The sequence below is a fragment of the Hyla sarda genome, chromosome 5 (genome assembly GCF_029499605.1).
Source record: "Hyla sarda isolate aHylSar1 chromosome 5, aHylSar1.hap1, whole genome shotgun sequence".
Classification (NCBI taxonomy): domain Eukaryota; kingdom Metazoa; phylum Chordata; class Amphibia; order Anura; family Hylidae; genus Hyla; species Hyla sarda.
In genome coordinates this window covers 281767933-281793171 of record NC_079193.1, presented here as the reverse complement: position 1 = coordinate 281793171, position 25239 = coordinate 281767933, and the positions used below count along the sequence as shown (strand labels likewise).

Sequence of the window (25239 nt, the reverse complement as noted above, 5' to 3'; positions counted from 1 at the left end):
AGATCACCTGGAGAAGCTAGGTGATTATGCTCCTCTTTATTCCACAGAGGTAACCAATAGTAACGTCATTAGTCTAACTGCTATTATATAATCTGATGGTCAGTACTTCGTAAAGGGTTACATTTTTGCATAGCATCCGAGTTTAATTTTCCACAATTTATCATAGATTTGCACCGGTCAGTAAGCAAAATTAATCTCCACCATTTTTTTGCAGCTAAATCCACCAGTGATAATAATGATAAGCTAGTAGGGGAAATTCCAGTTAGTATGGGAACCTTAGGTTTTTGTGTAAATCCTAATTTCAGTGAAAATGACGTAGAGTTGTTAAAATTGTTATTGGATGTTCCAGATATGGAGGAGAACATTGTTAATGATGTTCACAGGTAGTCAACCATCAACATTTAATCCCCCTTTACCCGGTGTTCCAGCATTCACACGTTTGTAGAATGTGTACAGTGTGATGTAAAATCTTTAATTTATCCTCATCCACGCTCTAATTTAACTAAAGAAGAGGAAAAAGCCTTGAAATGACTGTCCTCTCAACCAAATTTAATTGTACGACCCGCAGATAAAGGGGCAACATAGTGTTGCTATCAAAACAATACTACTTGGAGGAAGCTGAGCGCCAGTTATCTAATTCCATTACATGAAACTGACCTGTGACCCCACACGACACCACCAATATTTAGTTAGAACACTTTTACGTAAAGGAGTTGAATTACATATTTTTTCTTCTAGATTTGCTGTAAAAATAGTTTTTTCAGTTTCCAAAAAAAACCTTATTGGTATTGGATTCCTAAGGTGCATAAAAATCTCGATTGTTGCGGCAAGGGGCTCCCTTATGGAACCCCTTTCGCAAAATTTGGACTGGATTTTACGTCCATTGTTAAAAACAGTCCCAGCACATATACATGACACTAGTCACTTGCTAAATATAGTGCATGATTTCGGATGGCAGCAGGGTTTATCCCTGGCCAGTATCGACTTTCGACGTAAACTGGTTATGCTACAGAAATATAATGACACGTTCATTAATTATATCTGCTAAATGTTGCAATTTATACTGGGCCATAATGTGTTTCAGTTCCATGGTGACTGGTATATTCAGACAGACAGTACAGCGATGGAGACCCCAGTGGCACCCACTTTCGCTAATATTTTTTTGGGGTCCCTCGAAGATGATTTGAATTATTCTATGTCCAATCTTTTCAAAAATGTTTGTCCCTTTACATACGATATGTGGACGATATTTTGGTTTTCTGGTCTGGGTCACAGGAACAGTTTGCAAATTTTGTACAGAACATGAACAATAATTCATACAATATGCATTTTACTAGTGTTTACAGCCAAACAAGTATTGAGTTTTTGAATGTTAAATTTAGAACCACAGACAACCAACTGAACATAGAGGGATATAGAAAGCTAACGGCGACAAATTCTTTGCTAAGGTACGATAGTTACCATCCATATCATGTTAAAAAACTCATTGCTATATGGTCAGATGGTGCGTTTGAGTAGAATTAATACAAATTATGATGTATTCAGAGAACAAGCCATGGAGTTTTGTGGCAGACTAAAAAGTAGAGGATATCCGGATTTTCTGTTGCAGAAATCATATGAGAGAGCTAAGGCTCTCCCCCGTTCTGAAACTTTACTCAAAAAACGCAAAGCACCAGGTGGCCATAGGGAAAAGATTTTTTCTTTTTCATTCAAGTTCAGCCCCAGGGAAAAAGTCATTAAATCAGCCATATTCAAGAACTGGCATATCCTACATAATGATGATCTTCTGAAGGACACAATACACACCAAGCAGTTAGTGTCTTTCAGAAGAACAAAAAACTTAAGAGATGTCTTGGTTAAAAACAGATTAGAAAAGGAAGAAAGAATCCAGCTGGTTGAAAAAACAATTGCCAATAGGAAGTTTCAGATGTGGCCAATGCAATATTTGTTAGTTACTATGTAATCAGAAAGAGACACAGTTAGGCTCACACACCATCAGGATTAACCACTTCATAACCTGTAAAACGAGTTTTGTTGTCTATTCCCTAGTTTGTAATTGTAAGAAATATTACATAGGGAATACGATCAGACCTCTTCATAAAAGAATAAAAGAACATCTTAGATCTAAGACGTCAGGAGTGGGAAGTCCGAGATTTATAGAACATATGAATATTGCACATGAAAACAAAAAAGAACAGTTAAAATTCATAGGTTTATATGTACAGCACACTGCACCGATTGGAGGTGATTATTACAAATTATTATTGCAAAAGGAGACAGAATTGATCTGACGCACAGACGCAGTAGGACCTTTGGGTTTAAACACAGGTAGCGATTTAAGTGTATTTCCCTTTTAAATAATTAGCATCTAGAAATAGAATGGCATGGAGCCATCCATCCCATGCTCAGTAATGTGAAAGTTTGAAGTTAACAACAGTGAATCTGCACAGTGTGAATGTATCCCTTCCACATCATGAAGTATTGTGACTCTCAGTTAAACACTTTGCATTTTTTTAAGTATTTTTAACATCCAACCGCAGAATGCCTGCGTAACTTCTTTTTTGTTATAGTTTTTTATTACTTCCATATGTAATAATATATTTATGCTTTTATGATACTGTTTTTCAACCCTTCCCAATCCATATCTTGTATCGGGGGATATATTTATTTATTAGTTTTCTTCACATCTATATGGCATTGAAACAGAGCTGACCAAGTTCTGATAGATCTATCATATTGAAGAGGTATCATATAGGCGACGATACATCGCGATATATCCCGATTCTGTCTAAAAAACAATGTCTTTTACACTTTTATTAAAACTTTTTTTTTTTAATTTTTTTTTTTTTTATACACTTTATAGACTTTTAGGAGGAATCATTAGATTCTATTGAACTCCATTGATCTGCGATCCATTGATAGAGCCTGGTCCAGCCAGGATCTATCAATGAGAGAGCCACGGAGAGCAGGGAAGCAGAGGTAAGCCCTCCGGCTACCTCCATATGGGATTGCCCCCTCGCGATCGCGCTGCGGGTGGGGGCGATCCACACCACTAGCCCACCAGGAAGCATTCACAGATCCCTTTAGACGCCACTGTCAGCTTTGACAGCGGCGATCTAAAGGGTTAATAGCCAGCCGCGGCGATCGCCGCATGCTGGCTATTAGCGGCAGCCCCCGGCTACTGAGAACAGCTGGGGGCTGCACAACATGGAGCGGGCACGAGTCCGGAGCCCGCTCCATACACACTGCAGAGCACCGCATGCTGGATATTAGCGGCGGTGATGCATCAGCGGCCCCCAGCCACTGAAATCAGCCGGGGGCCGCAGTGCAAACTCCTAGCGGGAAACTCACCGTAACACACCAGTGCGAACGTACCCTAAAAACACTACACTACGCTAACACATAATAAAGGGTAAAACACTACATATACACCCCCTTACACTGTCCCCCCAATAAAAACGTATTGTATGGCAGTGTTTCCAAAACGGAGCCTCCAGCTCTTGCAAAACAACAACTACGAGCATTTCTGGACAGCCACTGACTGTCCAGGCATGCTGGGAGTTTAGCAACAGCTGGAGGCACCCTGTTTGGGAATCACTGGTGTAGAATACCCCTATGCAATCACTAATTTAGTCCTCAAATGCGCATGGCGCTCTCTCACTTCAGAGCCCTGTCGTAGTTCAAGGAAACAGTTTAGGGCCACATATGGGGTATCTCCGTACTCGGGAGAAATTGCGTTACAAATTTTAACAGACAGCTGTTTGGGCATGCTGGAATATGCAGTTTTGCAACAGCTGGAGGGCTACAGTTTGAGACCACTATCTAGTCGTCTCTAAACTTTATCTATCCAGATCTTGCAAAACTACAACTCCTAGCATGCCCAAACAGCTGTTTGCTGTCCGGGAATGCTGGGATTTGTAGTTTTGCAATATCTAGAGGGTCACAGTTTGGAGATCACTTTGCAGTGTTCCCTAAAACTGTAGCCCTCCAGATGTTACAAAACTTCAAATCACAGCATGCCCAAACAGCTGTCTCGGCATGCTAGGAGTTGTAGTTGCGTACCTCCAGCTGTTGCATAATTACATCTCCCAGCATGCCCTTTGGTGATCAGTACATGCTGGGAGTTGTAGTTTTGCAACAGCTGGAGGCACAATGGTTGGAAAATACTGAGTTAGATAAGAGAACCTAACTGAAGGTTTTCCAACCAGTGTGCCTCCAGCTGTTGCAATACCATAACTCCCAGCATGCACGGTCTGTCAGTACATACTGGGAGTTGTAGTTTTGAAACAGCTGGAGGTTTGCCCCCCCCCATGTGAACGTACAGGGTACATTTACATGGGCAGGTTTACAGTAAGTTTCTTGCTTCAAGTTTGGGCTGCGGCAAATTTTTCGCCGCAGAGCAAACTCCTAGCGGGAAACTCACCGTAACACACCAGTGCGAACGTACCCTAAAAACAGTACACTACGCTAACACATAATAAAGGGTAAAACACTACATATACACCCCCTTACACTGTCCCCCCAATAAAAACGTATTGTATGGCAGTGTTTCCAAAACGGAGCCTCCAGCTCTTGCAAAACAACAACTCCGAGCATTTCTGGACAGCCACTGACTGTCCTGGCATGTTGGGAGTTTAGCAACAGCTGGAGGCTCCCTGTTTGGGAATCACTGGTGTAGAATACCCCTATGCAATCAATAATTTAGTCCTCAAATGCGCATGGCGCTCTCTCACTTCAGAGCCCTGTGGTATTTCACGGAAACAGTTTAGGGCCACATATAGGGTATCTCGGTACTCGGGAGAAATTGTGTTACAAATTTTGGGGGGCTTTTTCTCCTTTTACCCCTTATGAAAAGGAAATGTTGGGGGCTACACCAGCTTGTTAGTGTAAAAAAAAAATAAATTACACTAACATGCTGGTGTTGCCCCATACTTTTTATTTTCACGTTAAAAGGAAAAAAAGACCCCCTAAATTTGTAAGGCAATTTCTCCTGAGTACAGAAATACCCCATATGTGGGAGTAAAATGCTCTGCGGGCGCACAACAAGGCTCAGGAGTGAGAGTGCACTATGTACATTTGAGGCCTAATTGGTGATTTGCACAGGGGTGGCTGATTTTACAGAGGTTCTGACATAAACGCAATAAAATAAATACCCACATGTGACCCCATTTTGGAAATGACACCCCTCACGTAATGTAATAAGGGGTACAGTGAGCATTTACGCCCCACAGGTGTCTGACAGATTTTTGTAACAGTGGTCCGTGAAAATGAAAAATTTTATTTTTCATTTGCACAGCCCACTGTTCCAAAGATCTGTCAAACGCCAGTGGGGTGTAAATGCTCACTGTACCCCTTATTAAATTCTGTGAGGGGTGTAGTTTCCAAAATAGGGTCACATGTGGGGGGGGGGTCCACTGTTCTGGTACCACGGGGGGCTTTGTAAACGCACATGGCCCCTGACTTCCATTCCAAAATTTTTTTTTCCCAAAAGCTCAATTGCGCTCCTTCTCTTCTGAGCATTGCAATGCGCCAGCAGGGCACTTGACGTCCACACATGGGGTATTTCCATACTCAGAAGAGATGGGATTTCCAATTTTGGGGGTCATTTTGTCCTATTATCCCTTGTAAAAATTAAAAATTTGAGGGAAAACTAGCATTTTAGTGAAAAAAAAAGAATCATTCACATCCAACTTTAACGAAAAGTCATCAAACACCTGTGGGGTGTTAAGGCTCAGCGGACCCCTTGTTACGTGCCTTGAGGGGTGTAGTTTCCAAAATGGTATGCCATGTGTTTTTTTTTTGCTGTTCTGGCACCATAGGGGCTTCCTAAATGTGACATGCCCCCCAAAAACCAGTTCAGAAAAACTCTCTCCCCAAAATCCCACTGTCGCTCTTTCCCTTTTGAGCCCTCTACTGCGCCCGCCGAACACTTGACATACACATAAGAGGTATTTCCTTACTTGAGAGAAATTGGGTTACACATTTTAGGAAGATTTCTCTCCTTTTACCCCTTGTAAAAATTCAATAACTGGGTCTACAAGAACATGCCAGTGTAAAAAAATGAAGATTTTGAATTTTCTCCTTCAATTTGCAGCTATTCCTGTGAAACACCTAAAGGGTTAACAAACCTTTTGAATGTAATTTTGAATACTTTGAGGGGTGCAGTTTTTATAATGGGGTCATTTGTGGGGTATTTCTAAAAAGAAGTCATTTGTGGGGTAATTTTTCACCAAGAAATGATGCAAGTATCAACAAAATGTTATCACTGACAAAGTAGAATATGTCACGAAAAAACTATCTCGGAATCAGAATGAAAGCATCCCAGAGTTATTAATGTTTAAAGTGACAGTGGTCAGATGTTCAAAAAATGGCCATGTCCTACAGTGAAAATTGGCTGGGTCCTTAAGGGGTTAAAGTCAGTGAAAGTGGAACAGAAAAAAAACAAAGAAAAAAAAATACGCCACCGGATAACCCCTTCAAGTTTTAGCTTGTTTATTTCAGGGCCTTTTGGTATTGTTTGCACAAGCACCCTGAATTGTACACACAAACATAGCTACACTTGCGTGTGTGTGTGTGTGTGTATTTATACATATATGAATAGATATGTGTATATGCATATATGAATATATATGTGTGTGTGTGTGTGTGTGTGTGTGTGTATATATATATATATATATATTTTTTTTTTTAGGGCTGCACGATATGAGAAAAATGTGCGATTGCTATTATGGAGGTAAATATTGCGATTTCGACATGCGATTACTATATAATAAACAAATGGTGAAATCCACCCCATTTCATGTCCAATACCCTAATTTCATATAGTCACCCCAGACTCCACTCGCCCGTCCACCATCCCCCACTACCAAGTTTCCTGTTCATTGACTGGGAGGGAGCACTGGGAATATGTGACTTCCCTTAAGGACTGGGAAGGGGGGGTTAATTTTTTCCTCCTCACTTTCTAATAGCCATAACGCTTAAAGGGGTATTCCAGGAAAAAACTTTTTTGTTATATATCAACTGGCTCCAGAAAGTTAAACTTCTATTACAAGATCTTAAACCTTCCAATAATTATCAGTTGCTGAAGTCGAGTTGTTCTTTTCTGTCTAACAACAGTGCTCTCTGCTGACATCTCTGCTTGTCCCGGGAACTGCGCAGAGTAGAAGAGGTTTGCTATGTGGATTTTCTTCTACTCTGGAAAGTTCCCGAGACAGATGTCATCAGAGAGCACTTAGACAGAAAAGAACAACTCAACTTCAACCGCCCATAACAAGAGGCTTGTTTTTTGCGCCACCGATTGTACTTTGTAATGATAACATTCATTTTACCCATAGCAAATCAGGATGCTTAAATTGTCCTCTTCTGACCCCTATAACTTTATTATTTTTCCATATGCGGGCTGTATAAGGGCTTATTTTTGAGCCATGATCTGTAGTTTTTATTGGTACCATTTTTGTTTTGATGGGACTTTTTGAATACTTTGTATAAATTTTTTCCTGGTTTATAAAGTGACCAAAAATCTGCAATCCTGGTATTTAGTATTTTTTTACGTTTATGCCAATGACCGTGCTGTTTATTAATGTTATAGGTTAATATTTTAGAAATTTACACATGCAGCGAAAGTGCATGTGTTTATCTTTGTTTACATTATTTTATTTAAAAATGGGAAAAGGGGGGGGGGGGGTGATTTAGGGTAGGGTCATACGACATGGATGTGCAGCATATTTTACGCTGCTGATCTGCCACTGACCCGACCTTTAGTGTTCCTTCAGCTGTTCCCCCCTGCTCGCAGTGGCAATCCGCCTCTCTGGGCAGTCATTCAGGGTAAATCACCGTACAAGTCACTGCACGCAGTGAACTCAGGCATTGCGACCGCTCCCCGATGTCTGTGAACAAACTGCGAGCGTGCGTGCGTGGCAACTCGCAGGCCCTTGTGTAACTGCTAGGAGTGGCAGATTGCAGCTACAAGCAGGGGGGAACAGCTGGAGGCAAACTAACGGGCTGTGTCTTCCAATTAGGGCTGTGTCTTCCAAATACTGTGTTTTCAGTTGTTGCAATACTACAACTCCCAGCATGCCCAGACAGCCAAAGACATGTAGCTTTGCAACAACTGGGGACACTGGGGAATATTACTTGCAATCTTATTATTGCAGACACTGATAAGTGCTGTGCCATAGGAGCCTACACAGCACTGATCAGTGTTATCGGCACTCCATTACCACAGGCTTCTGAGGATGCTAGCATTATGGAGCACAGATTGAACAAGCCGGAGGCAGGTAGGGAATCTCCGCCCGTCCTCCTAGCTGATTGGGACCCCGCGGGTTTTACTGCGGGTGTCCCGATCAGCTCCACTGAGCTACCAGCATGTGTTTTCAGTATTTTAAACGCAGCGATCAACTTTGATTGCAGCGTCTAAAGGGTTAACGTCGGACATCACCCAGATTGGTGATGCCCTGCATTAGCCAGCATGAAGTGAGCTCAGCCTCATATAAACGGCGGCCAGCCGTGGTGGGGTTAATTCACCTCCTTAATTCACCAGCGTACCATGCCGGTTAGCTCAGGGAGCTGTTCGGGATCAGGAAAGTTTGAATCACCCCCCTTTTCCCATTAAAAAAAAAACTGTGTAAATAAAAATAAACATATGTGGTATCGCCGCGTGCAGAAATGTCCGAATTATAAAAATATATTGTTAATTAAACCGCATGGACAATGGCGTACGCGCAAAAAAATTCCAAAGTCCAAAATAGTGTATTTTTGGTCACTTTTTATATCATGAAAAAATGAATTAAAAGTGATTAACAAGTCCGATCAATACAAAAAGGGTACCGCTAAAACCTTCAGACCACGGCGCAAAAAATGAGCCCTCATACCGACCCATACACGTTAAAATAAAAAAGTTATAGGGGTCAGAAGATGACAATTTTAAACGTATACATTTTCCTGCATGTTATGATTTTTTTCAGAAGTACGACAAAATCAAACCTATATAAGTAGGATATCATTTTAATCGTATGGACCTACAGAATAAAGAGAAATTGTAATTTTTACAGAAAAATTTACTGCGTAGAAACAGAAGCCCCCAAAAGTTACAAAATGGCGTTTTTTTTCAATTTTGTCTCACAATGATTTTTTTTTCCGTTTCGCCGTAGATTTTTGGGTACAATGACTGATGTCATTACAAAATAGAATTGGTGGCGCATAAAATGAGCCATCATATGGATTTTTAGGTGCAAAATTGAAAGGGTTTAGTTTTTTCCTCCTTACCTTTAAAAAAGTATAAGTGCAAAAACGGAAAACCCCCTGGTCATTAAGGGGTTAAAGGGGTTATCCACCATAAGGAGATTTTAGTATGTAACTGCCAGACAGTAATGGACATGCTTAGGAAGGGTCTGCGCTTGTCTTGGGTCTGAATGGCTGTGTTGTGAGATTACCATAACACTAAGGCTATCTTTTTTGTGAACTGGGTATTTCCTGTTGGAGTTTGTTCTCTCAAACTTCAAATACCATAGTTCTTTGTTTGTAAGTCTGAGGTCACTTTCCTCCTTCCCACAAATCAGCCACCCCACCCATTGAAAAACAAATGAGCTCCATTTCATTCAAAAGACCAGTGTTTTCTAACCAAGGTGCCGCCAGCTGTTGCAAAAATACAATTAATTGTGGAATGATCTCTCTCCCACCCAGAGGTCACTCCAACCATTGAAGCAGGACAGTCTCCCTTTACAAACCTAACTACTGATGTCATGTCTAGGCGGAACTGCAACCTGGGAAAACCTAAGACTTGATTAATTTTGTATGCTGTTAAAAATAAATATTGGGACGAAAATCACAGAAGAATTGCAAGATTATCATCAAACACAGGTACAGACACAATATTATGAACTACACTAAGTTTACAGCCCCTGTAGCATAGTCAAATAAAAAAATTCCTGGAACAACCCTTTAAATGGGCACTGTAAGGTTTTGAAATGTGTGCTTCTCCAAAAACTTTTGAAATACGTGCTTCTCTCCCCGCATGTTCTAGTGATTTTTTGGGGGTCTGAACATTCTCTAGGACATTAATTTTTTTTGTATCAAATTCAGAAGTATAGTCTGATTTATGACCCAACCACTGACATTTCTCAGAATGGGTATAAATTAAATGAAAATTAGAGATTTGCAAAAGGAAAATTTACCTAAGGAAACGTTTTTTCTTCTTGGCAGAGTCTTCTGGAGTCTTAAAGTTTACATCTGCTTTCTTTTCTGGAGTTTGGAGTAGAACCTGTGCATTTTTCAACCAGTCACTTGCTGATTTCCCTCTAGAGTTCATAGTATTTTCTTCACTTATTGACACATCCATCCTGGCAGCTGAAACAGTATGTTCATCGGGTGGATCATCAGAAGAATATTCAATAATAGCCACAGCCTAAAATGAGAAAGCAACAAAAAAGTGATAAAGTATGAAAATTTTTAACAATTTTGGATATCAGTAAAGGCATATGGCCAAAAAGGTATATATAAACATAGGGATTATTGTAATTTTTTTTGTTAGGGTGTGAGTCACAATTTTAGTTCATTGCCTGTGCGCCATAATTGTGTCTCACATGCACCAGAAAATTTGAATACATTTGAGTTGGAGAATAGGGGGCATGTCCTCGGTTAGGTTTATAAAATTATCAGATTTATTATTTTAACAGTACAGAAAGTGTTGGTTTAGAATCCACATAGGGTTCTTTGTTAAATAATTATTACTAAATGTAGATAAATGGATAATTATATTATTATTATGGGTTAAGGAATTTAAAATGTATTTATTTATCTATTTATTTATTTTATTTTGAATTTATGCCATACATTTAAAATCGTGCTGGGTATGCCAGGCCCTGCCTTCATTGCGCAAAGCCGGCTATAAGCAATAGAGGTATCTTAGGAACCGGACTTCGGATCCAGGTAAGTGATACCTCGTTGTAACCAGTTAACCCCCGAGAATTGGAAATGCAAGTGCTGCAGCTTCCTTATGTATTCAATGGGATTCTACTGCGCCATTCACTCTGCAGAATTTCCATGGCAGGCATTCTCCTGCAGAAATTTTGGATTTGCAACTCACCGAAATAATTTAATTTGTTCATTTACTCCGCACAAAACATTGCAGTCTATGGATACAAGCAACATGCACATGGTCATGGTCATACTGTCAGCTGCACCTGTCATGAATAGGTCCATTCTTTCGGTGGAGTACCTTGCAGAATACATTGCCATCTATAGAGACTAGCAATGCCCACATGTCCTAGCGTCGGCCGTTCTCATAATCAGGAGTTACTAATATGCCTCCTCAATAATTATTGACAAAGTAAAAATCTGTCTCCACAGCGAGTGTCAGTAGCCTTCATTGTTTTTCTATCCCAGAATATTTAACTAAACATTAAAGGGATATTTCATTACTTTAAAATGTATCCCCCTAAGGGAAAAATTTCTGCTAGCAATGGATCAGGACTAGAGATGAGCGAACTTACAGTAAATTCGATTCGTCACGAACTTCTCGGCGTTTGCCATTTGATGAATTATCCTGCATAAATTAGTTCAGCTTTCAGGTGCTCCCGTGGGCTGGAAAAGGTGGATACAGTCCTAGGAGACTCTTTCCTAGGACTGTATCCACCTTTTCCAGCCCACCGGAGAACCTGAAAGCTGAACTCATTTATGCAGAATAAGTAATCAACTGCCGAGCCGAGAAGTTTGTGACGAATCGAATTTACTGTAAGTTCGCTCATCTCTAATCAGGACCTCTGAGACTCCCCCGCGATCTCCATAAGGGGCCCTGTCTCTCCTTGTGCATGGAGCGACGTGTCAGCATGCACTACATGCATTCTCTATGGGAGCACTATATTTGGGTATCCCATGAGCTCCTACAAACAGTGCATTGAGCACATGCTGACATGGCACACCAATAAGGCCCTCCTCTGGAGATCGTGGGGTTTCAAGGTCAGACCCCTTGGGATCATAAACTTATCCCTGCAGATAGAAGATAAGTTTTATAGTAATGGAGTACGATTTTAAAAACTGAAAAGCAGGTCAAACATGACTGTACAGCCACAACAGTTCCCAGGTCTAATAGTCATGATTTCCACATCTATTTAGGTATCAAAATACACATAAAAATCTTATTTTACTGCACTACAAAAGAGATTATTAGGTTATTTAAGTGAATTTGATATGGTAGCATAATACTATAGTACAATATATGGTACAAGACTCCACAGTGACTGCGAATTTTGGGAGCAGTTAATTTGGTAGATAAATTCTAGGGTTAAATGGAAGAGATGCATTATAGCAGAGAACACCCATCCATAACATTATATGGAGAGAAAAAAATGTTTAGTCATCAGCACATTCCGAACTCTTTAACTCCAGGAAAACAAACCCCACTGTTCTTCCTTTACTGATTTTATCCTACAACTATTTATATGAAACCTAATTTAAGCTTCTGTTGCAATGTACTCTGCAAATTACCTTTCCTAAATACTTAACCTCAGTTTAAAGGAATTTTCAGCTCCGATTCCACAAAAATTCCAGGCAAGAAAGTAATGCCTTTGAGACAGACCTTATATTCACTGTATTCAAGGCTCATTTAATGCATTCATGCATGACAGACGGCTACTGCTGCACAGATGTTAGGATCATAAATGTATAGATTATTTCTAGATTTTCCCCTTTTTTGGTAAAAAGAAAAACACAATATACATGAGTGGAAAGTAATATCTTAAAATTTCAAAGGATGGGAAATATCCAAATGTGGGATCTTGTGCAAACAAGCATTTTTCTTTTATGCTAAGCAGTTATGGGGTATAGGTATTAGGATGCACAATAAAAGGATAATAATCCCAAACATGTATGATTTGACTGTTAGTTATTAGAATTTTATGTTCATATACGGTAGATCACATTTTGGCCAGTAAACACATCACTTTAGGCCAATTTAGGCCAAGTGTAAGTGTAATGCAAAATTACAACAGATCAAGGTAAAGACAAGCCTGTCTGGTTGGAACCCACAGAAGAAATATTGTAGAATGATACTGTATTAATTAACTATTGCAGCAGGAGATGGTCAGGGCTGGGTGAGGGATGAAGGTGGAAGAAGGAGGTACAAGACAGCAGCTGGCGGAGACTCAGTGGACATGCAGCTGCTGGTAAGAGGCCCTGGGTTCAGGAGCTACTCCGATTGGTGCCTCAGGACATTGAAGAGGGTTGGTTCAAAAGCTGGTTTGATTAATGCTTCAGGATATTGCGGAATGCTAGACAATAGTATTCAGCAATGTCCTGGCGCTAAATGTACAGGAGACTATGGGGGAGATTTATCAAAGCCTGTCCAGAGGAAAAATTGCTGAATTGCCCATAGCAACCAATTAGATCGCTTCTTTCATTTTTGAAAACGCCTCTGAAAAATTAAAGAAGCGATCTGATTGGTTGCTATGGGCAATTCAGCAACTTTTCTTCTGGACAGTTTTTGATAAATCATCCCCTATGTTTTTATTTTAAGTTACAGCGCCTACCCCCTGTGGAATCTGACAGATGGTTCAATGACACTAAAACTAATACACAGGCTTATGTTGCAGGTGAACCTAAATAAAACACTGTATAACTTACATAGTTCTGTGGTCCTGTTGTAGAGAAATTTGGAATTTAGCTAATATATAAATTTTACCCTGTGCACAATGGAGGTGGGAGCTGGCTTTCCAGGCTACCCTGCCTCCGTCGCCAATGCTGCCAAATTCCCTTCCACCTCTAAATATTCATATTATCTTCACTCTCACATGCTTATGATGCCAAAGACTATGCCCATGTGAATGCAATGCTAGGTGGGTGGGAATTTTGAAGCAGAGGGGGCAGAGGCAGGAAAGCTCGAAAAGCCAGCTTCCTCCTTTATTGTGCACAAGGGGGAAATGTACATATTAGTAATACACTGGATTGTGAAACAGGACCACAGAGGTAAGTATGTTATACATAGTTTTACTCAGGTTCCCTAACATTATAACCCTGTGTATTGGGTTTAGTGCAAGTGAACCAACCCTTTAACCCCTTAAGGACTCAAAACAATCTTCGTTTTTTCCTCCTTCTAAAAATCATAGCATGTTCAATTTTGCACCTACAGACCCATATAAGGGCTTGTTTTTTGAATCACTAATTGTACTTTGTAATGACATAGTACTTATTACATTACATAATACTTATTTTATAACAATCTGCGGCGAAACAAAAAAAAAATTTGTCGGATGAAATGAAAAAAAAAAAACGCAATTTTGCAAATTTTTTAGGGCTTCCGTTTCTACTTTTCGGTAAAAATGACACATTGGCCCTGATTTACTAAAGTTCAATCAACTCTTTCTCAGTTATTGCGCCTAAATTTTAGTTGCGACTATTTATACGACCAAATTATAGTCGCACAACCGACACTTTAGAAAACACTCGGAGTGGGGTTTTTTTCACTCTGAAATGGGTGTTTTAACATAAAAAAAAACAAAAAATACTCGGAGTACTTACAAAATCACTCAAGAAAAAGTGTGAGTTTGCCTCACACAATAACCTACAGCCAAGAGGCCGAGTGAAATTCCAAAAATGGAGTGATTTCTAACAAGGGACTGTTTGCCATTTTGTTTTGTGTGAAAGTAACTTGTTTTATTACCTGAAAACATTTTGTACAGTTCAACACTTTTATGAATAAAATATTGAATGCTTTTGTGATAGTTAATGTTTATATATTTTTTCTTTTGAACACATTTGCAATATTAGGCTTAAATCAATTTAACACCCAAGCTGATAAACAAGGATAATTGTTGTAATGTTTGAATAATTATAACATGAATACTTTTCATTCATGAAACAATAAAAAAAAAAAAACAAGTCTAATCCATTTGGACTCACACAACTAATTTCTTTAACCTGGAGTTTGTGCAACACAATTGACTAGTGCAACACAAAAAAACGTGCGACAGAAAAATAACAGACATGTGCGACAGAATAGTAAATAAGCCTGAAAAAAAAGACGAGTGATATTGAAATCACTCCAAAAACACTCCACTCTTAGTAAATCAGGGCACTTATCTTTATTCTGTAGGTCCATACTGTTACAGGGATACCCACTGTGGTCTGTAGTTTTTATTGGTATCATTTTTGTTTTGATGGTACTTTTTGATTGCTTTTCATTAATATTTTTATGGTATATGAAGTGACCAAAAATTTACAATTTTGGACTTTTGGTATTTTTTTTACGTGTACGCAATTGACCGTGCGGTTTAGCTAACCTTATATTTTAATAGCTTGGACATTTACGCACGTGGCGGTACCACATATGATTTTTTTACTAGATAATTTTATTTAAAAAAATAGGATGGGTATGATAGGGGGGTGACAAACTTTTATTGGGGAAGGAGGGGCTTATTCACATGTAATTTTTTATTTTACACTTTTTTTTTTCAATATTCTGATTGCATACACTGATCAATATCATGCCATAGCATAGCACTGATCAGTGTTATCGGCACTCTGCTGCTCCAGGCATGAGGCAGTAGATCACTGATCGGACGACCAGGAGGAAGGTGATGACCCTCCTGTCATCTAGTAAGCTGATCGGGTCATTGCGAGTTTGTCGCGATAGTCCTGATCAGTTCTGCTGAGCTGCCGGGATAGTTTTACTTTCAACTTTGATCGTGGCGTCTAAAGGGTTAATGCCAGGCATCGGCCCGATCGGTGGTGCCCGGCATTATCAGTGGGGCCTGGCTAACCGTAGCAACCGTGACCCACGGGGTTTAACCTGTTCTCCGATCGTGAGAACGGTTTAAACCCAGTTAGTGGGACTCAGGACGTACAGGTACACCCTGAGTCCTTAAACCCTTGGGGACCAAGCCCATTTTGACCCTAAGGACCAGAGCATTTTTTGAAATTCTGGCCACTCTCACTTTAAGCATTAATAACTCTGGGATGCTTTTACTTATGAATTTGATTCAGAGATTGTTTGTTCGTGACATATTCTACTATATGTTAGTGGTAAATTTTCGTCGATACTTGCATCATTTCTTGTTGAAAAATTCTAACATTTTATGAAAAATTAAAAATTTTTATAAATTTGAAGCTCTCTGCTTGGAAAATAGACATACCAAATAAGGAAAATAGACATACCAAATAAATTATATATTGATTCACATATACAATATGTTTACTTCATGTTTGCATCATAAAGTTGACATGTTTTTACTTTTTGAAGACATCAGAGGGCTTCAAAGTATAGCAGCAATTTTCCAAGCAATTTTCAAAATCTGAATTTTTCAGGGACTAGTTCAGTTTTGAAGTGAATTTGAGGGTCTTTATGTTAGAAATACACCATAATGGACCCCATTATGAAAACTTTACCCCTCAACGTATTCAAAATGACATTCAGAAAGTTTGTTAACCCTTTAGGAATAGCAGCAAAGTAGAGGCGAAAATTCTTCATTTTTTACACTAACATGTTCTTGTAGACACATATTTTTATTTTTACAAGGGGTAAAAGGAGAAAAAGCCCCCCAAAATATGTAACCCAATTTCTCTCCAGTAAAGGAAATACCTCAAATGTGGACATAAAGTGGTCTGTGGGTGCACTAGAGGGCTCAGAAGGGAAGGAGTGACAATTGGATTTTGGAGAGCGAAATGGTTTTTGGGGGGCATGTCAAAATTAGGAAGCCCCCATTGTGCCAGAACAGCGAAAAACACCCCACATGACATACTATTTGGGAAACTACACCCCTCAAGGAACGTAACAAGGGGTGCAGTGAGCATTTACACTCCACTGGCATCTGACAGATCTTTGTAACAGTGGGCTGTGCAAATGAAAAATTTAATTTTTAATTTTCACGGACCACTGTTTCAAAAATCTGTCAGACACCTGTGGGGTGGGGGCTCACTATAACCTTAATTACGTTCTGTGATGGGTGTAGTTTCCAAAATGGGGTCACATGTGGGTATTTTTTTTTTGCATTTATGTCCGAACCACTGTAACCAGCAGCCACCCCTGTGCAAATCACCAGTTTAGGCCTCAAATGTACATAGTGTGCTCTCATTCCTGAGCCTTGCTGTGCGCCCGCAGAGCATTTTACGCCCACATATGGGGTATTTCCGTACTTGGGAGAAATTGTGTTACAAATTTTGAGGGTCTTTATTTCCTTTGACCTCTTATGAAAATGAAAAGTATGGGGCAACACCAGCATGTTGGTGTAAAAAATGTTTACACTAACAGGCTGGTGTAGACCCCAATTTGACCTTTTCATAAGGGGTAAAAGCCCCCAAAATTAGTAGCGCAATTTCTCCCGAGCACAGAGATACCCCATATGTGGCCCTAAACTGTTGCCTTGAAATATGACAGGGCTCTGAAGTGAGAGAGCACATGCGCATTTGAGGCCTAAATTAGGAATTTTTATAGGGAGTACCCGGCCAGATGTTACAGAACTACAACTCCCAGCATGCCTGGAAAGTCTGGGCATGCTGAGAGTTGTAGTTTTGAAACATCTGGAAGGACAATGGTTTCCAAACTGTGGCGCTCCAGATGTTGCAAAACTACAACTACCAGCATGCCCAGACAGCCTTTGGCTGTCTGGGCATGTTAGGAGTTGTAGTTTTGAAACTCCTAGATACAGCAGTGAAGATCACTTTACTGCAATCTTAACTGCTGTATCTCGGAAACTGCCGCCGCTGCCTCCACTTGCCTGCTGCCTCATGTCAGCCACCGGTCCATGGTCCCTGGTGCGCCGCGTGAGCCCAGGTAACCGGCACCGGCAGTCCCCGCCGCATCTATTGTCCGCACCTCACTGCCATCTTCCCCTGCTCTACCCCGACATCCAGCGGTGGGCTGAGCTGGGGAAATGAACGCTCCCCCCCCCCCCCCCCCTCGCGATTCGCTGATTGGCCGGATCGGCCAATTGCAGGGGTAGGAGGGGGTGACACCCGTGCCACCTCGCTTCTATCCTTTAGGACGATAGAGAGTCAGAGACAGCCCCGATCATCCCTATTTTCCGGGCTATCGGGTCATCAGATCATCGGGACCCGATCAGCCCGGAATAGCCGTGAATCGCAGCTCTGAATTGATCAGCGATTTGCGGCCCCCAGGCATTTGCACGGGATGCCTGCTGAATGATTTCAGCAGGCATCTCGTTCCGATCCCCGTCCGGCTAGCGGCGGAGATCGAAATTCCCACGGGCGTACAGGCTATTAAGGACAGGTACGCCCTTGGTCCTTACGTACCAAGATGCAAGGGCATATCCATACGCCCGTGGTCCCCAACAGGTCAAGTACCAGGACATCAGGGCGTACCTGTACGCCCTGCGTCTTTAAGGGGTTAAGAACCACTGCTTGAAAACCTTGAGTCTTCACATTCATTTTTGCAAACCAAGTATGCCCCTTCATAACAAAAGGCATTCCCTATGGGAAGTGGCCTCATTTAGTAGGCTAATATTCCTTGACAGTACAAGTTGTTCAGGAATGGTTCAAGGAACATGACAAAAGAGTTTAAGATGTTGATTTGGCCTCCAATTTCAGTAGTTCTTTTGCTCAAACATTTGTGGGATGATACAATTTATCTGTACAATGGATCAAAATAAGAATCAATATTACTATCTAAAAACATGTTGTAGTCTTTATATCAGTTATCATCATTAATAGCATGTAGATATTTTGAAAATCACATGAATTGGGGAAAACAATCTGTAATAGAAACATCTTCAGTCTATGACATTTTTTTTGTTTACCTTAGGCAACAAAGCAGTCTTGTTGCTTTCATTTTTTCTTTTTAATCAGGGATGTTTCAGACAATGTATAATTTCAATAAAAACGCTGTTAAACACAGTGGCATGTTTCTTTTTTTAAACCACACCCAGATGTAACAGGGGGGTCAATAGGCAAATATGAATTATACCAACAATGCTTTCTTATTTGTGGCATGCTTTCTCTTTCTAGAGGCATATTTAGTTTTTTTAGTCAGGGGCAGTTCTTTCATAGCTCAGGAGTTTTTCACCCAATTTGTGTTTTTTTTCTTCCCTAGACCTCTTTCAGTTAGTTGTGTAAATTTTTTCAGGTATATTTTCTTTTACAACACTTAGAAGTAGATATGTCAGGCAACTTAGCATAGATACACTGTCCCTTTAAGGTTTTAGCGGGAGTCAAAGTGAACACTGTCCTTACTGAGCCAAGTGGTGGTGCATAGCATATAGGCAAGTTGATGGTATATCAACGGATGAAAAGGGGCAATGCCGCACTCACCATTAATAACAGACTTCTTTATTGTTCAGATCATAGCAAGTACAACGGTCAGAAAAGCAGGAACGCTTTGGTGGGACGGACGCCATTTTGTTTTTACACAGCACACTTTGTCTGCCAACGCTCAGCTCTGAGCATCGGAAAATGGAGTGTGTGTGTGTCACACGAAATGGCGTCCGTCCCACCGAAGCGCCCCTGCTTTTCTGACCTCACCAATAAAGAAATCTGTTAATAATGGTGAGTGCGGCATTGCCTCTTTTTATTCTCCTCCTCAGTTGATATTTTCCTTTACATTTTTCAAAAGAAATCCTACAATCACATGATCAAAGAATAACATAACTTGTTCTGAAAAGCAAAGCAGGAGATAAAATGCCACATACAAAACACATACTACTATACATTATTTTGGAGAAAAAGGCTAAAAAAAACTTCTTTGTGGATGAGAGAAAAAAATTTGCAGTTTTTATAGCAAAAACTGTGCCAAAGCTCAAAGGCTTTTAGACCAGTTCTCAGTAAGGTTGTGACCCTTTAGCATGAGCATGTTTAGCAACATTGTTTTCTGGCTTGGAAATTCCCAGGTTATCAAGTTTCTTCAAACATCATGAACAACTTGCTTTCTAAAGAGTTTACTAATCATTCACTAAGGCTAGGATTCCACTTTTTTTTTTTTGTGAACACGCCAAGAAAAACGCCAATTCTACCGCATGGCGTTTTTTTTTGCAAAAAAACGCTGCGGACAGATGTTAGCTGAAAATCAATGAGAAATTGCAAAATTATTATTCCACTTGGCGTTTTTCACTTTGGCGTTTCTTCACTCTTTTCTTTTCTGCTTTTTTGAAATAGTTGGTAATCGCAGCATGTTGAGCCACTGGCATTTTTTTAGTCAAAATCGTGGCGTTTTTCTCACATAGAAGTCTATGGGAGTGAAAAAACGCCAAGAAAAACGATATGTGGGTTTTAACTTTGGCATTTTTGCGGGCGGTTTTTATTCTTTTTTTGGACTTAAACGATCAAAAAAAGTGATGGAGATACCTTTTTTAATTAAATTTCATAGGGTACCATAAAAAAAAAAAAAAAAGGTACAGTAGTGAAGGAAAAAATTATATCTAACTAAATATCTTTATTACAAAATTTTTATAAATTTTTAAACAGGGATCAATTTATGTGGGCGGGTGGGGACCTAAAAATGTAGCCAACAATAATAAAAAAATGTACTGTGTGTGTTTTTCACTTAATTTTCTTTACATTTTTGTTAGGTAGTATTACTACTCCCAGCATGGAACACACTGTTCCATGATGGGAGTAGTAGTACCTGTACTAATTGACAGATCGCCCATTGCGATGCTTCTGTATAATGTATAGACGCGGTCAGCCGCTCTTCTATGGTCCCCTGCACTGATGTATATATACACCTTTTCATATTTCCCGCAGAGAGCTGTGATTGGCCAGATGGTTCCAGCCAATCACAGCTCTCTGTGGGAAACTGGAATGTGTATATATACGGCAGTGCAGGGGACCATAGGAGAGCGGCCGGCCTCATCTATAAATTATAAAGGAGGATCAGAGCGGGTGTCAGGAGTGATACCCGCTGTCATTTTTCCATAACTGCAGGTACTACTACTCCTAACATGGAGCACACTCTGCTCAATGCTGGGATCTGTAGCACCTGCATTAATAGACAGATCGCAGCGAGTGTCAGAAGTTACACTTGCTTCGATCTGTCTATTAATGCAGGTACAACAGCTCCCAGCAAGGAGCAGAGTGTGCTCCATGTTGGGAGTAGTAGTGCTTGCAGTTAAGGACAAATCACAGTGGATGTCACTACTGACACCCACTGCGATCGTCCTGTCTATTGCAGAGATGGAGCGACTGTACACAATCGCTCGCATCCCTGCTCTGTACTCCGGCCACTCACTGATATTTCCCTCAGAGCTGTGATTGGCTGCAACCATCCGGCCAATCACAGCTCTGGGTGGGAAATATGAATGAGTGATGTTCTATTTACATCACTGGCCGGAGTATAGTGCAGAGATTTGACCGCTGTATAAAGCCGCATCTGTGCTATATAATGGAGGATCGCATCGGGTGTTAGGACTGAGACCCGGGGCGATATGTCTATTACTATAGGTACTACTATTCCCAGCATGGAAGTCTGTTCCATGCTGGGAGTAGTAGTACTACCTAAAAAATGTAAAAAATAGAGAAAAAAGTGAAACACACACACACTTTATTAAAAAATAATAAAACATTTTTGTTATAAAATATATACATTTTGTTTAATAAAAAATTTTCCACCACTGCTGCATCTTTTTTTTTTTGGTACCCAACAAATTTTGGGTACCATAAAAAACCCGCTAAAAGGTGCCAAAAATGCAATTTCCACACAAACGAAAAAAAAGCCAGAAAAAACGCCAGACACAGGACATTGTACTGGTGTTTTTTCATGCATTTTTTTTATCCCAAAAAATGCAGCACAAACAAACAAGTAGAAACTTAGCCTAGGTGCAACAAACAAAAAGAAGCATCCTCAGTTTTACCCAAGTAAAAACCACTCCTTGGTTCACTGTGCAATGGACTGTAGTTTATCAATCATAAATTACCTTATGTATGGGAGCATTGCATTGAATTCAACAAGGAAGTATGAAATCCCCAGAGGGAACAATGACATTGTCCAAGGCATTGTTTACATGAGAAGTATAAATTTCACACAGCTTCTATTTTAGAACATCCTTACATGATCTTTATGAATCTGTACTAAAGACAGCAATGTCTCCAGCTTCACACAATAGAAACAAAAAAAGATGTCTAGCATCGGATGGGCCCAACAATACACACATATAACTTACTGCTTCTCTGTAATTGCAGGTACCGTAGGATAATGAAACCACCTATTCTCAATACATACACGCTGGTTAAATAATTCTCTACTATCTGCAAGTGCAGAGAAACTGTACATTAATACCAATGGGAAATACCATAGAGGAGCTATAAGATGAAAAAAAAATAAAACATCTCATAGTAGCAGAAACTGAATTATATCATTTCGGTAGTTCAGACATACCAATATACATAATTAGGGTACGTTCACACATACAGGATCCTGCGCAGATTTGTAGATGCCGATTAGAAGCTGTGCTCAGTTATTTAGTTTACATTGAAATCTGCAGCAGAAAATTCTGTGCATTAAATCTGCGTACATGTGAACGTACCCTTATATTAAACCCCACACAATGGGATATATAAATGTGCATAATATGTTCCAAATATTAAAATTAAACAAAAAAATATATACTGGTTAAGGGAACACTAAATAAAAAAAAATAAATAAATAATAAGTTACGATCAGGTTCTGTCTTAGATTTAGTCCTGATTGGTTGCAGTGCATTTAGGACTAACATCCAGTACATTCAGGAGACGTCTCCTCAAATCACCCCCTCGATCCTGTTTCTTAATTTATGTCTATACCGGTAACAAGATGACATGTTCCCCTCATTTACTTTTTGAAAAATATCTAGATAAAGCAGCAAAATTATTACTTATTTATTAATCAACATGTATTCAAAAAAGAAGTACACCACCACAACTTAGCTTTTCTATTGCTTCAAAATTTTTTCTTCATTAATCTTCAGTACAAGAAAATGGTAAATGTAATCACAAATACATAGAAAATATATTCACCCAGGTGAAAATTCGTCGCTTCAATGAAACATTAAGTACATGGCATGTATATGAAAGTCCACTGCTCCAGTCGAAACTTTAACCTGTTCAGGACCAAGTGCATACGGGTACGTCCTGACACCCTGGTACTTAAGGACCCAGGACGTACCTGTACGCCCGTGGGAATTTCGGACCCCGCCGCGCGCCGGGCAGGGACCGGGGTTCACACTTGCGATTTGCGGCGATTCCGGGTCATACGGGTCTATGGTGACTCAGAAAATAAGGGGGATCGGGGTTGTCTAAGACACCCACGAACCCACTGAAGGGGTAGGAGTGAGGTGGCAGGGGTACCACCCCTCCTATCCCTGCTATTGGTCATATATACGCGACGACCAATAGTAGATCGGGGGGGGGGGGGGGTTAACTTTCTGTTTCCCCGTTCTGCCCACCCACAATAGGCGGGGTAGAACGGGGAAACATACAGGGACTGGCGTCGAAGACCACTTACCGCAGCGGAAGAGACGATGAGCTGCTGGATCAGTGGCTGCAGAGGACGGCGATGCGGCTCACTGGATCCTATGGAAGCTGGTAAGTTGCCTAGCAACATCTGGAGGGCTACAGTTTGAGACCACTATACTATAAACAAAATGGAGAGGCTCCTGTCTATCTGACAATCACCGAGGACCCGAGCAACCCAACATACACCTATACCCACGGTGTATAAAAATAGGATCAATATGAAAGAAATAATAAATGGGGCTCAAGGGTCAAAGATATCTGGTTTAATTGATAAGTATTTATTAATATAAAATGTAAAAAAGAACCAAATAGGGATGTACAGGGCCCTTGTACCTCCCTAATTAATTACATAACGATAAAATATAATAATCCCAATATAAAAACTAATAACAACTATAAAATTGATATGCAATTTGAGCCTGTAATATCAGTATAAAGATATAAAGATCTCCTGATCTTGAGGAACAGCACAGTATAAATGTTCATTCAAAAAACTCTTGTTTCCGGAGATCTTCAATATAGAAAAAATAAATAAAATGTAACCGCTACAAGTAGTCAATTGATGCGGTAGTGCTGTATCCGTCCAAATCTTGGCAACTAATTACACCAACACAGTGATACAATGTGGCACTTTGTGAACAGTGGACAGTCATTCAAAATCACTCTTTAAGCATTTCTGCGTATGACATACATCAAAGAAGCCAGTTGGTAGTAATTGCATATAATGCTCACCACTCCGAAATGTCACGGATCTCCCTTCAGTATAGTCCTGGGGGCCGGCTGTTAAGCGTCGTATGGCCGGTGCCTTGCCTCTATCAGGGATCGTGCTGCTGGAGTCTCGGCCAACTCCTAAGATCGCAGCACTCGGTGGTGGGCACCGTTTGGGGGACTGCAGCGCTGTCAAGCGGAGTCCCTTGGTCTGGCCAACTTGAAATGATGGTGGTCTATAGACCTCAAGTCCTTATTGCAGATGGTCCAATTGGCTTCTCACTGGTAATTTTTATATGCGATAAGCAGAGTGAATAACCCGGCGGCGTTCCTCGTGCAAAGTTCGCGCGCTCGGGAGATGGTTCACTGTGATGAATGCCTTGGATCTGGCAAATGATTGCTTATTCTCTCAGAAGAGTGTTCTTTAATAACAGGCTCAATATCGCAATGTCTGAATTGCTGGACGCGTTTCAAAACCTTCCTCGGTTTTTTCTTCAGCAGCGGAACGTGTGGATTACAACAAACTAATGGTTTATATATCATAAATCACGCCCCTTCCTAATGACCTAACTGATGACCTCACATCCTGAACAAAAAATCTATTAATTACCATTGTGGACACTATCCAAATATAAAAAGAAGAAATAAATAGATGAACACTATTTTAAGCTTATCTGTGAACATATCAACATTTTTTTACAAACTATATAACATCATAAATCATATATACTACATATATAATTATAAGACATAAAGGAAAAAAGAAAAAAAGCTGTTAATACTATTCAATACCAGTAAGACACTGGAACTGACGCTGAAATAACATAATATCTAATTGTGAGAAGGGAATAATATATATGTAAACGAATATGTATAAAAAATATATATAATAGAATGAAAATAAAAATAAGAATGGAATATACAATAATAAAATGAAAATATGTAAAACATATATGTATATCCATATATATACACGGATAAAATAATAAAATAGAAATAAAATAAAAATGAAAATAATATAAGTAATGATAAATAAAAATAAGAATAGGAATAAAAATATAAATATAGAAAATAAATTTCATGGACTAACGAGCATCTCTAAAT

General features: G+C 39.9%; 1 protein-coding gene across 9 annotated transcripts in view; it reads right to left on the bottom strand.

Moving 5' to 3' along the window:
- SPIDR (scaffold protein involved in DNA repair) overlaps positions 1-25239 on the bottom strand; it is a 1058688-nt gene that overhangs the window by 810867 nt on the left and 222582 nt on the right. For all 9 annotated transcript variants that reach the window (XM_056521841.1, XM_056521842.1, XM_056521843.1 and 6 more), the window contains one exon: positions 10173-10402. In XM_056521841.1, coding sequence (XP_056377816.1) covers positions 10173-10402 — 230 coding nt within the window. The remainder of the gene's footprint in view (positions 1-10172; positions 10403-25239) is intronic.